This window comes from Mycteria americana, chromosome 3 (assembly GCF_035582795.1).
Source record: "Mycteria americana isolate JAX WOST 10 ecotype Jacksonville Zoo and Gardens chromosome 3, USCA_MyAme_1.0, whole genome shotgun sequence".
Lineage (NCBI taxonomy): Eukaryota > Metazoa > Chordata > Aves > Ciconiiformes > Ciconiidae > Mycteria > Mycteria americana.
The window spans coordinates 100323120-100336524 of NC_134367.1; the positions used below are offsets into that span (position 1 = coordinate 100323120).

At 36.8% G+C, this 13405-nt stretch overlaps 1 protein-coding gene across 6 annotated transcripts in view; it reads left to right on the forward strand.

The window, feature by feature from the left end:
* The window catches only part of THADA (THADA armadillo repeat containing), a 168671-nt gene that overhangs the window by 23575 nt on the left and 131691 nt on the right, over positions 1-13405 (forward strand). For all 6 annotated transcript variants that reach the window (XR_012774823.1, XM_075496299.1, XM_075496302.1 and 3 more), the window contains exons 22-24: positions 1648-1757; positions 9846-9978; positions 12940-13050. Coding sequence is in view for 5 of the 6 variants with exons in the window: in XM_075496299.1 (XP_075352414.1) it covers positions 1648-1757; positions 9846-9978; positions 12940-13050 (354 nt within the window). In the remaining variant the exon portion in view is untranslated. The remainder of the gene's footprint in view (positions 1-1647; positions 1758-9845; positions 9979-12939; positions 13051-13405) is intronic.

The following is a 13405-nucleotide window of genomic DNA, read 5'->3' on the forward strand; positions in this document are numbered from 1 at the left end:
CGTCCTGACATATGAAGTACTGGTTTTATGACATAGGGAAGCTGGGCACTCATGGATGGCATGATGCTGTTAGATAAGAATCCATGCTTATGCACTTGCCTCAGGTTCAGTCCTACGTCATTTGTGAGAACTGAGTTATAGCAGTGCTTTTTCTTCAAACTCTAGCCTATGAGTGGAATTGAATATATCAGAGTTCAATTTGAAGTAAGGTTCTAGTCAGTGTTGCTGTTGCAAAAACCTCAGAAATATAAATAGTAAAGTTGAAAGTTACCTGACCCCCCCAAAAAAATCATATGAATTATTCTAAAAACGTAAGGGTGGTGGTGGAACAGGGACAGTAATTTGATTTGCGTGTGTATGGTTTTCTTGGTTTGGTTTTGTTTACACACCTGGAGAGTTGGTCTGTCTGTGGGTCAGTTCCTTCTGAAAAAAGGGCACTTACTCCTACTTTTGGGCTAGAAAGCTGAAACCCTGTAGGTACATAAACTAGCTTAAAATCCACTCAGAGAAATAACTGTTTTAGCTCAAATACTTCCAGTTATTGTTTATTTCACATTAGGTGGGTTTTAGCTGCAGGAAATAATAAGTAGACTTAGTCTCTGGTGTCTTTTTTTTTTTTTTTTTAATTATTGTGATCTCATTGCTTAGGTAATATGAATTACTTAACAGTAGGGTGGAAAACTGTATAGCTAGATATGACATTAACTTCTCTGACATCTTAATTACTTGTCAGACTATTAAAGTATGTTATTTTGTAAATAACAGAATAAGCAGAATTTTATAAGAAACTTGACATGATTTTATGCTTGGTTTTTTATAAAAGCTTTGAAGAACCTTTTGCTGAAGAACTCTTAGGAAATATTCCTGAAGAAAATTTTGCATAATAGAATTAAGTATGTGCTATGTGTTTTAAACAAATTATATTGGATGTTTGATTTAGACCTTAAAAGTTGATGATAATTAGAGAAAAAATAAAAGAATATATCTTTTTGTAGAATGAGATTGTGTGGAACTGTAAGCTTCCAAACAGCTTTAAAAACTTGGTATCCTGGTAGAGCTCTAGAAAGTAACTATCAGTGAAAGTTTAGTTACAGCATTTAGCTTTTTGAGACTTTTAAATGTAGCTCTCATTATGACATACATACAACATCTTTAAATTTTAAACATTTTAAAATTTTTTCTAGTAGTCAAAGGCAATTGTGCAGAAGTATTTTTGTAGACATTTGTTTCTGCTGTTATGATTTAGTAGATATTTTCTTCGGGATTTTAGGTAAGAGTGAAGGCAAACAAGAAGGATTCTAAGTTTGTTTCCTCTGAAAATCAGAGTTGTCCCTTTCTTTTCTTAAAATCTGAGTGTGTTCCTCTTGGTCAAATAGCTAATTTTATGTCCTTCTTTTTTCTGGCCTTTTTTTAAGGACATAGTGCTATCCCTTTAACCTGAAAAATTGAATGTAATATTTGTTATCCTTAAAGTAAGTGGGTTTTTTTATGATAGGACTTCTAGTTGCTTTTTGCTTTTTCCAGTGGCCTTTCCAACCAGGGGATGGATTGCTGCTTTTAATTGCAGAAGGATCTTGCATATATAAATGAATTGTCTATATATAATTTCAAATAGCTTTTTTCTTTTTTCTTTTTTTTCTTTTTTAGGTTAAAAATATTGGGGATTACTTTAAACATCATCTGCTGCAATCGAGGCACAGGGGTGCATTTGAATTGGCATACGCTGGCTTTGTGCAACTTACAGAAATGCTTTCCAGGTAGAAGATGGCCAACTTATGTTTTTAATATAATAGTTTTACCAAACTGTGGCATCGATCCTGAAACTGGCTGTGTAAGCAGATCCTTGATTTCATGTGGATTTTATTCAAGTTTGGTGTAGGCATGATTATGACATTAGTTACATGACATCTGTGACTTGGACTGCAATACTGCTGGTTAGAGTTGGTGCTTAGGCATTGAAAGACAATACAGACAGTTAATGCTTACTGCATTTTTCTCCATTTCTGGCATGTTAGTTTACTGAACAGCTCTCAAAAGCTCTTGGGAAAAGTAGGAGTGTAGAATTCTTCTCCCCCACCCCCCCTTCCCTGGCCCTTTATGAAAATGAATGCCAGACTTTTTGTTTCAGCCAGGATGTTTTCCTGGAAACTTTTATTACTTGTCATTGAGTTGTGTACTTTGACATTTGGAAGACTACCTGGCAGTGCATCACAAGATGTGATATGCAATCTTTTTAATTTTTTTTTCTTTCCCCTTGTAACTTTATACTTTCCTAGAAGAACTAAATGAGGAGAATTGTCCCAAGGCCTGGGCAAGAGCATTGGAATTTCCATTACATGCTTAGTGACCTATTTCAAGTGTTGGCAATGTTTCTTTGTGATATATAGTGATTATATCATATCCAGTTTTTAATAAGACAAATCAAAATCTCTACTGACTTTGTGGGTTTTGGTGGTTTTTTTAATGTAGTTTTTGGAAAGACCAGTCAAATTTTCAATTTGAAGTACATGTATTTTCACACTAATGCCAGGTTAAGTAACCAATGTTCCCTTTTTGCCATAAGTGGGCCAGTTTGGGGCACTGATCTTTTTCTTGTTTATTTTGGGGGGTGTGGAGGACGGAAGAGGGGGTAGTTTTGTTTGTTTTCTTGGTTTTTTTTAAAGTAAATATACATCTGGTGATGGAAACAGTTTTGGTGTTTTTAGTACAGACCAGCTGCCTGACCAGGTTCACTGTGTGTCTCCTCAGACAGTTTTCCCAACAGAACTGAGGGGTTGGTCTCTGGTATGGGATGTCGGTGAGGTAGCTGTGTATAGGTACCAGCACTGCTACAGAAACTGGTATTTGGCACGTTATGGCCTTCATTCCGTATACCAGTGAGATGTTAAACTACAAGCCACAGTTCTGTTGGTGAGGTATCTGTAGAAGGTGCATTATTTCCTTTTATGTGCTAGCAATCTGAGGCATTTTAAATTGGCCTGAGTAGTTTGTTGAGAGCTCACACAACCTTACTTTACACTGGATTATTTACTTGAAGAAAAGAAACTGACATGTGATGCTGTTCTTGCTTATCTTTTTGCCTGTCTATATACATTATATACATTTGTGTAAATGTTGTGTTCTTTTTCTATACTATGAAAACTTGGTTCAGGAATTTTTAAGGTGATGTATCAGACGATCGCCCGGTGGCACCCTTTGTGCTGGCTTCTTATTAACTTCCCTGCTGGGCTAGATCTTTTCTATTTTCAGTGCTGTGAGTGTTGAGAGAGCAGCTCCTACAGTGAGTGAGAAGAAGCTTGCCAAGATGAGTGGCAAGATGACTGGAAATGTATTATCATGGACAACAGTTGAGGTGGTCCCGCTTATCTGGGCAACTTTCTAGAGAAGTGGTTATATTGTCACATCAATTAGTGAATCTAATTTGAATGGACTATAGAGCAGACATTTTATACTTTTGTTTTTTTCCAAGTTAAGTACAAAACATTGTTCTGCTCTCTGCTGCATACTTCTGGCTGCTGTTTATAGATACTTTAGCACACTATGCACTGTTTCATTCAGTCTCCTGAATCAGATGCTGCACTTGCAATAGTGGTTTTTTAATTAAAAAAAAAAAAAAAGCAACCCCTACTCCAACAGCAAAATCCTTCATTCTTTTCAGTATTTCTCTTGCAGACCTCTGATACCATAACTTAAGACTTTTTGTATCATTATCTAAACTTAGTTTTGTATGTGAAACTTGCTTTTTTCTAAAGGCAGAAATAAGTTCAGATAACAAAATATTAACAAGTTGAAGTACTGGTGGTCTTTTGAAACATACAGTGACAAATTAAAATGTATTGTGCCAATAGTTAGTATTTTCATGTCAGGCAGCATTTCTTTGAATGGTCATTAAATTAATATAGTATTCCAAATAAAGTAAGTAAATTTATTCCTCCCATCAGATTGAAGAGAGTCTGGCCATCAGAGTAGTACTGTTTAAAAAAAAAAAAAGAAAAAAAAAAGACCTTTTACTATCACCAGCCTTTTTGAGTGGAGAAAGGAGGTGATCCAAACAGGTACAGCTTCACTAGTCTGATCTCAGTCAATATTCAGGACTATCTAGAACAAACTTTGTAGGAAGGGTAAACTAAAAAGCAGGAAATACTGGAAAACATATAAAACGTGATGTCAATTTATAGCAGACTCTCTACATGGCAGACTAGCTGTTTTTCTTTGATTTTCAGTTTTTAAATTTCTTTTAAAAGCTGAGGCAAAAAAGCTGAGTAGAGCAAATCTGCCCAGACTTCAGAGAAGTTCCTGATATGTTTGCTCCCTCTCCCTTTTTCTGCCATTGTATTTAATGGAGCACAGTCCACTTAAGAGCAGCTTTATATTATGTTGTAAAATGAAGAGCCAAGCTCCAGAGAACTCTGCTTCTCTGGAAGCTATCAAAACATTAAGCAGTATGTATGTATCATCAAAAAAAAAAAAAAAGTGCTTATATTGAAGTAATTTTTGTCTTCTGAATTAACAGTTCTCCAAAATGGTTTTTGGATGATGCATACTGCTTAGTATTTTTAAAGTTGAGGTATTTCAAGTAGAGCAAATATTCCTTTGGGAAAAGCCAATTTACAGAAACCAGAGAGCAGCTCTGTGGAAATATATTTGTTTCAACGAAAGAAGATATTTGCCAGGAAATACAGGTCTCAAGGCTGTACTTGTATTTAAAATGAAGGAGAAAGGAGAGTGATAGCAGAATAGCCACTGACTCTTTGGTTTGGTACTCTTGGGATACGAGGAATATCTTGGGACTCTTGTCCAAAACGGGCAAGTTAAGTCTCCCGGTGAATGCAGTCGCCCTGCAGGTCTGTTGAGTGTCTTGGAGTCTTTTCCATTTACCCTGCTGCAGCTGAGGGGCTCTACTCTGCAAGTATATTCAAACTGGCCTACCTCTCTCCATAGCTGCCAGGCTCACGGGCAGTCTTGAGGTATGTGTACCAGAATCTATACTAATTTACTGCTGCATCCACAAATACCAGAGGAGAAATTATTTGTCTGGGGCAGTTTATAGTAATGTACAGCTTAAACATGATACCTTGTTGAACAGAGTTGAACTCAAGACCTACAGAAGCATCCTTGACGCTTTTAATTCATTCTTTCTCTAAGACCCAGTGAAAAAATCTGTCACTAAGACTGTGCTAAATGCCTTTCCCATGCTTTTATGAAATACTCCAGTTGAATGGGGTCCTTCACTTTCATAGCCAAAAATTTTCTTAAAACTATATGCTGTAATATTTACCATCTGAGCTTGCTTTTAGCTATACAACCCTTAAATACCAGTCTTTATAAGAACCAAGAGTAGACTTCTTTCTAGACAGAGCAATGGTATTCAGACCTGTCTGAGTTAGTGGCGAAAGAAAAATCTTTCGTCCACAGAGATTTCTTATGAAGCTGATGAAATTTGATCTCTGTCTTGACATTTGGATGTAAATTGCTGAGTCTGCTCTAAGCATGCAAGTTACCATTCTTCCTTTTCCCCGGTTCATATTCCTTCTGCGGGTGTAATGCTCCCTTTGTCATGCCTGCTTAATATTGGCTGCGGCTGTACCTTCAGAAAACTGTACGGTTACAAAACAAGCAACGTTCTTATCAATAAATAAGCAATGTTTGGTTTTTTTTTTAAATATTTTCCTGTCATAGGCCCTGAGAAATTACAAATGCTCATTTGGCCCGATAACGTGGGGGTTAGGGAAAGTACCTGGAAGCCTCTGGGCATCTGTTTTAAACTTGAATCTCCTGTAATCCTTATAAATACCCAAACAATTTCTACATTCCAAATGGTGTTTTGCCTGTTTCGCTTTTATTTTATTTAGTGAAGCTTTTCTGAGAGATCAAGTAGAACATAAAAGATTTCTGGAAATCTCAAAATCATAGTGTTGCATAGCTATGGCTGTAGTGCTTTGCTTCACTAAAGTTGCAGAATGCAAGGGGAAGGTTTGGGAAGAGTTATGTCATACAGTGCCATGTGTTTATTGAGGAATAATATATTTTGAACATTTTTAAATGTTCAAACTGGAGCTTAAATTAAACTCGGTGAACGCAATTTTATGTATATGCAACAAGTTAGGACCGTATCATACAGTTTTCTGGAAAACTGTAATGATAACTAAAACCCCTACTTTGATTTTACAAATGTTTAATCCAGCATCAGTGGAAATTATTCATCTGTACCTAGTCAGTGGTAATATTGCTGTTGGGGAACTGGGAGTAGACCCTCCTAATCCTTTGCAGTAAACTGCTTCTGACTCATGTTGTTGCTCCAGTGTGACTGTAACTCTTTCCTTTCCCAGGCCCCTACGGTCTGCTAGGAAGACTTCTTGTAAAATTTAAAAATCGTTGGTGGACTTGCTAGTGAAATGTACTAGAATTGTCACTAACTTTTCAGCAAAAGTGTAATCACAGATGTGAAGGAAAGAGTCTAAAATGGAGAGAAATAAACTGGCGGGGGAAAACTGTTCATATGTATTGTGATGCTTGTAGGGTTGGGAAGTACACTATATAATGAAGTACGAGATACAATGTTAAGGCACTGCTCAGTTCGAAGACATGTTAATTTTTAACTCTGTTCGTATTTCCCCCCCCTATTTCTTTTCCTGCCTGGTGAAAAAGAGAGATGGGATAATGATACTGTCTCTCTGAAATTTTGAGGCCAACCAAGGTTCTCTCTGCTCTGCTTTACTGCTAGAGAAACCTCAAAACAGCACCTTTCTCAATGCACCTATATAATTCAGAAAGTTTTGCTTTGTTTAGAGCAGATGCTATGAAAAGGAGGATGCAAGTGGAAGGATTTTGTCGTTTCAGAGGAGTTGTTGTTAAAAGCAGACATTTTCTAGGGTGACTTATACCTTGAATAGTAATGTGTTTCTGAGGCTAGATTCTTGTCTCCTTATTTGTCTGAGAAGTGCCAGGGGCAGTATAGAGACTAGGTTTATAAAGAATAGGAATCACATTACTTTTGTGAAAAAGAATAATAATACAGGTCTATTGAGAGAGGAAAAATGGTGGAAGAAAACCAAATAGGGTTTTTTTTCCCACATAGGTACTGATTACAGCGACTGGAAACACTGAATTCTGGATATACCCATGTAGAAAATGCTCTGGCCACGTGAAGTTTGTGCCACAAACTACTGACATCCAGGAAGGCCAAATCCAAGATCAACCCTTTGTTCTTAACACACCATTGATTTTGGATAGGAGAAAATACAGACGTATGAGTTAGGGAGAGGGGTTTAGCTTTAACTTTGGATTGCCAGGCTTTTTGTACTCATTGATACTGACCACACAAAGGGTTTTGGGCATGTATGAAATTGTTACAACTGGCAGATGGACAGACAGAAATTTGTGGAAAAACAGTTACTGTACTGCATCTTAAGTAATTTGTGTATCAAGTTACTGTGTTATATTTTAATTATCAATACTATTTGTTTGATCTGGTAAAAATAATTACTATTTCATTCGGGGAAAATGACATTTGAGATTGAGACCACCATTTTTACATTGTAAAGCGTCATTATTCTTAAAATCTAGGGCCACCTGCTTCTTAAGACAATAGTCTTCTTGCCAGACCATAAGGAGATGGAGCTGCCAAATTTAAGGGAGTAGTCATCTCCATTGCAAAGTCAATAGTCTCTAATGTTTCTAACTTTAAAGCAATAACTCTTTCACCTTTAAAAAAAAAAAAAAATCGCGTTGGTGGGTGACTGAACAAGGTAGAATTACTTGTGGCAAGATCAAAGCAATATAGTTTTAAGAGAGTCTGAAGTTTATTGCATTTCAGTATATTTCTCCTCTTTCTACTACTATTGAAAGGGGAAAAACCTCTCAGTTTACTTAAGAATAAAATATTCAATATGCTACATAGAAACTTTTAAATATTTCCTTAATGCTTTACTTTGTGTTCTCCTGCACCACAGCAGATGTGAATATGTCTCGTGGGATATTTGTTTTAATACTAAGATAACATACTGAAGAGAGATGAGCGCTGTTCTTTGCATGACTTAACTAAGACATTTAAATTCTGCTTGGCTAGGGAGGTAAGACCAGCCGCAGATGTGATCAGAAGTAGTAGCTTTTGCAGTATGTGTTGACATGGATGAAGAGAACAGCAGAGTCTAGCTGCAGAGACCCATGGAGGAGATCCATGAGAAGTTTTGTGTGATCTCAACCCTAGAATGGCATCCTCTAAAAGCAAGCAAAGGAACACATCCTGAAAGTAAGCAGGGGAAGCTAATTATCAGAAACAGAAAGAGAAAAGTCAAAGAAAAGAGAACTCGCCATTAGTTTCCAGATTAATTTGATTGCTTCTGTCATGGGCTTGGGGCAGGAAGTGCCTTTCTTTTATGCTGTGGTATGAGGTGACCCCTTGTGAAGCCATGTTTCTCTTGCATTCTGGACTGATGGTTCACATGGTGGCAGCTGTTTTGAAGAGGTGCTGCCCTTGAAAAATGGGGAGAAGGGCTGGCAGCAGTGTAGGAAACCTGTGGTGGAAATCCTAAGGGAATTACTGAAGAGTAAGAAGTCATCTGTGTCTTCTGCTGACCTGTCTGGCATTTCCCGTGACCTCTGTTTTCTGCATTATTAATTTTCTGTTTATTTTGTAAAAGAAGGAAAGGAGGGTTTCACCACAGATTAAAGCCTCATTTGTTGTTCAGTATCAGGTTGTTAGCCTACCTAAATTCTTGCTTTAATAAGAGGAGGGTAAAGGAGGGAGTAGATGTAGACCTTCCATGAGATTTTGGTTTTCACATCAGTACCTGCTGCCTTTTAACTTCTCTTTTAAATTCTTTGCTTCAGTCACCTAGGTAGAAAACTTGGTTGTAGCCTTACTGTAAGGTCTCACTACTTAATCATGAATTTAATTATAGTTTATATTTTTAGGCAAGGCAGGTCCTGCATGGTTGAGATAATTGCAGTTGTATTGCCCACAGTGATTAATTCTTTCTTCTACTCTGAATCGCGTGTCAAACCAGTGTGACAGGTTTTAATAACAATGTCCTGTTAATAGAAATTTTTGTAACAATAAATGATCCTTTCGGAACATTGACATAAGATTAATGAGTGGGTCTTGCACACTGAATATAGTACATTTCATTGAACTGATCAGCACCAGCAATGGAAGTAGGCTTGAGTTCTCCTTGTCCTTGGAAGTCCTTTGCTTTCAGGCAATGCTGAGTTTTGTAACTGCAGAGGAGGAGTATTTGATGATAGAGCAATTTAGGTGCTTTACCAAAAGTTTGACTGACATAGTATTTTAAAAAGAGCAGTATGTCTTGTTTTTCATTCCTTCTGCTGCTCCAGGGTTTGCAGGGGTATTTACATAATATGTACTTACTGTGAGGGGCTTCAGTTTTGTTTTGTATGGTTATAAACATAATTGTATATGTTAGTTAATGGAGGGTCACGCATCAGCTACTGTGTGGCAACAGATACGAATTTCTGAAGTGTCACTTCCTACACAGTGACTTATGTGCATATGTCTCTGTTTTCTTCTCCAGAACAGGATAATAGTTCTTGGCAGAAGAGAACAGTTGCAGTCCTGAAGCTCAGAATCCTGTTTTCTGTTCAGTGAAATATCTTTTCCTAGTGGCTCTTAATAAGTAGGGTTAATATAATTTGTACCAACATTGGAAAAATGTACAATTCCTTTTTTAATTTCTGTCTTATTTCTTAAAAAAAATCTGGGTATATGCTTGGATGTGTTCACATATAGTAAGAAATATTTCTTAAGGTCACTAAATGCTTTCTTTGACTCTGTCCTAGTTTCTTACATATTTGTTTAATGTTTCTTATGTATTTCTTTCATGTAGATGTAACAGTGAGAGTCTGCGCAAGATGCCAGAGCAGTGGCTAAGCTGTGTGTTAGAAGAAATCAAATCTTGTGATCCTTCGTCTACACTATGTGTAACCAGACGTAGTGCGGGAATTCCATTCTATGTACAGGTACCAACTAATGTTATTACCTCTGACTTAACTTTTTTTTTTAATGTCCTTTCTGGTGAATACACTTACATATGTATTTATTTTTCTTACTTCAACCCCTTTTGGTCAAACAGTTACTTTTTTTTATACAGACTTTGATTGCCTTTGTGCGACCAAGAAGCCACATGTAATTAAACCATGTTTGGCACTGTTTAGCACTGCCGTTCTATTGACTCTTGAGATTTTTGGCTTGGGGTAAATTCAAACAGCATTTCAAAAGACTGAGTTTAGGCTCTGTGTGGCCACTGTAATAATCCTGGCAAATTCATAAATTAATTCACAGATTAAGTAAGGCTCTGTTAACTAAGTAACTCTGTGCTTCTTCCATGTGAATGGGAGGGTGGTAAAATATGAACAGACTGTCACAGAATTGTAAAATGGTGGCCTAGAAAATACCACAAAGAACTTGGGAGGTCTGCTCAACAGTAATAAAGCAGAATCAAGTAATAGAGTCACAATAACTCGTGTTGACTGACAGTCTCGAGTGCAATGAATGAGTAAGTTACTGAAGAGTTTTATCTGTAAGTGTGGGGCCATGCTCCTGCAGTCTTTGCTCCCCATGTTACCATCAGCTCCACACATCCCAGCCTCTGGCTTCTGCCAAGTTCAGAACTGACGGCTGATCTGCTGGCTGGCAGTGTTCTGTCTCTGCTCAAAGTACCACCTCCTACTGAGTGCCTCGCAGTAGTATGCAGCAGCTCATCTGCATCCTTGTGGGGTCAGTCACTGCAGAGTTGGTCCTGCAGATTACACTTAACCTGTTTCCATTCCTTTGCTCCTTAAAGTGGCCATGATTGCTTTCCCCTGAATTAACCTCCATCATTTTAATTTTCAACCACTTTTCTAAGACAGGAGTCCAAGATTAACTACGTGATTTGTAACTTTCTCCACTCACTGAAGTATAGTCTCAAGCATGTTCCAAGAATCTGAGGGACTGCTGGGAGCAAGCTCTCCCTGCCAGAATAATTCATCTTGCTTGTTTTCCACTCCGAGTTTGCCCTGAGAAAGTTGAGGCAGCCTGCTTCTGTCTGACCTCTCTTATGTCAGTCACAGCCTGCTCCTGGCTTCACTAGATGCATGTGTGCTAGGCAGCAGAGATCAGAAGTAGGGCATTGGTTTTAGAGACATTTTTCCTTTTCAGTTTCAGCAGTTCAAGACCTTTCCCTTTTATATCTGTAAGTTGTCTGCAAAATGAATTTGGTGATTTCATGTCTTCTGGTTTCCCCATTCACACCGCAGAGTTTGAATCCAGTGGGCATTAGCTAGTGTTAATCCTGAGAATGTGAAAAAACAAACATACTTGAATCAATTTTTCATGTAAAAAGTTACACTGTCTAATGTAAGGACTAGGTGGACCCAACGGTATCCCATTGCAGAAAACGTGTGTAGTCTGCAGTTGGCCTACATTACTGAGTCCATATGGCAAAGCTTGCACTGTGCCATAGCTGTGTAGATAAACAGGTCAGATGCTTCTATTTTGACAGCTCTGGAAGAGTACAAAGTTAGTCTAGTCAATTAATCCCAATGTTCATTCCAAACCTTCTCTTTAGTCTGAAATAACCTATTTTTGAATTGTAATTTCATTGTAAAGAGAGGTGATGGTGTTCTTTGGCAGTAGTTCTGAATGTGCCTGTAGCACTCAGTAAAATGAATTAAGCCTTAAATAGCATGTTGCATTTAGATAATAAAAATACAAGTTGTAATGCATATCCGAACAGTACTATAATAAGGTTATTTTATTAATGCATAAAATTGAGGCTCAGTGTGGTCTCTTTGCCATCTGCTTCCTGTGACATTTATTATTGTTTTACTAAAACACATCTGTTTTAATGATAATATGTAATTTTTAAGGTTATGAGCATTTTAAATGACCTATTTAAAATAGAAATATTATTACCTAATAGTACAAAGGTGCAGCTCCAATTAGTGGGTGAGGAAATTGTGGGAAAATACTATGTACAGCTTTAACATTTTTAGGGTATGAAATTTTAGTCTTCAGTTCATTCTCCTCTATTTTATACTTCACAAATACCTTTTTTTCCCCTTTTCTTTTCTCCCATTGTTAAAGGTACTGATAAAACTGACAGTGACTACTTCTGGGTTTCTGCCTAACCTTTATACTTCATTTGTCTTGCAGTTGACCCATTTGGTTGTTCTTATGTGATGTAAATTACTATTAAATACTTTGTTTGAACTGATGCTGAACAGACTCTGGGCCCCAAAACACAAATGGATAATCATTTTTATTAGAAATAAGTGATTTATGATTATCCCTTTGTACTAAGTTGGACAAATTCAACAGGAGCTACCAGACAGAGAAAGATTGTTTTAACTCCACTCCTGAATTTGAGAGGACTAAATTAGAGTATTTTCATCTCAGCTGAATGTCCTACCCATTGAACTACTATTTGGAGATGGATGCATCTCTTCTCTCCTTTTAAGAATATGCTGCTTGTTTTATCCTGCTTTGCAAACCAGGATTTATTCTTTGGCCAGCCCATGTAATCTTAAGTATGTATGTTATTAAACTAAAAAAAAAAGAAGTCCATACTAGGAAATGTAAGTAAATATGGCAGATACTTTCGCTGTAATAAATACTATGATTTTTTTGTGTGTATATGATAACGTAAATTATTATCTGTTTTATACAAGCAAACTTTCTTAGGCAGATGGATGGATAATGCCTGAGTAAAGATTTCGTATTGAAACATTGAATGCTAAGAGGCTTTGAACAAAAATAGGAGGTAAAACTGAAACTTACTTTTCGCACATCTTTCCTTAGTCCTTGTGTATGGTCAGAAGCTAGGCTATGATATGGTAAATATAGGAATGTGGAGCAGAACTTATAGTAAAGAAAAATGGCTAGAAATACCTGATTTTGTTTTCTTTCTCTCTTTTTTTTTTTTTTTAAACTTTCTGTAGGCTTTGTTAGCTTCAGAACCAAAGAGCAAAACAGATTTGCTGAAAATGACAATGAAAGAATTGATATCTTTGGCCGCACCTTTGAATGAATCATCAACTGTAATTCCACAGGTAAAATACAGAAGGCAAATGTCATAAAGGTGTTTGCGTTACTTCAAACAGTTAAGGAAATTTGTGTTTTTTAATAAGGATAATTTGTTTTCATTATCTATAGCTAGATTTTAAAACGTGTTTGCATGTGCAAAGGTTATGAAGTCACTGGAATTTGAAAGTGCTTAAGATACCAAAAAATGGATTGGGTGTAATTTGATAGGTTTTTTTTCTAGTACAGCAAATATAGTCATATTCATTTTGAATTTATATGATCAGTTTACTGCCTGTAGTATATTTCTAAACAAACAGATGAGTAATTTCCTTTTTACAAGGAAACTAATGAGCAAGCATTTGTTTACAGTTAGAATAAATA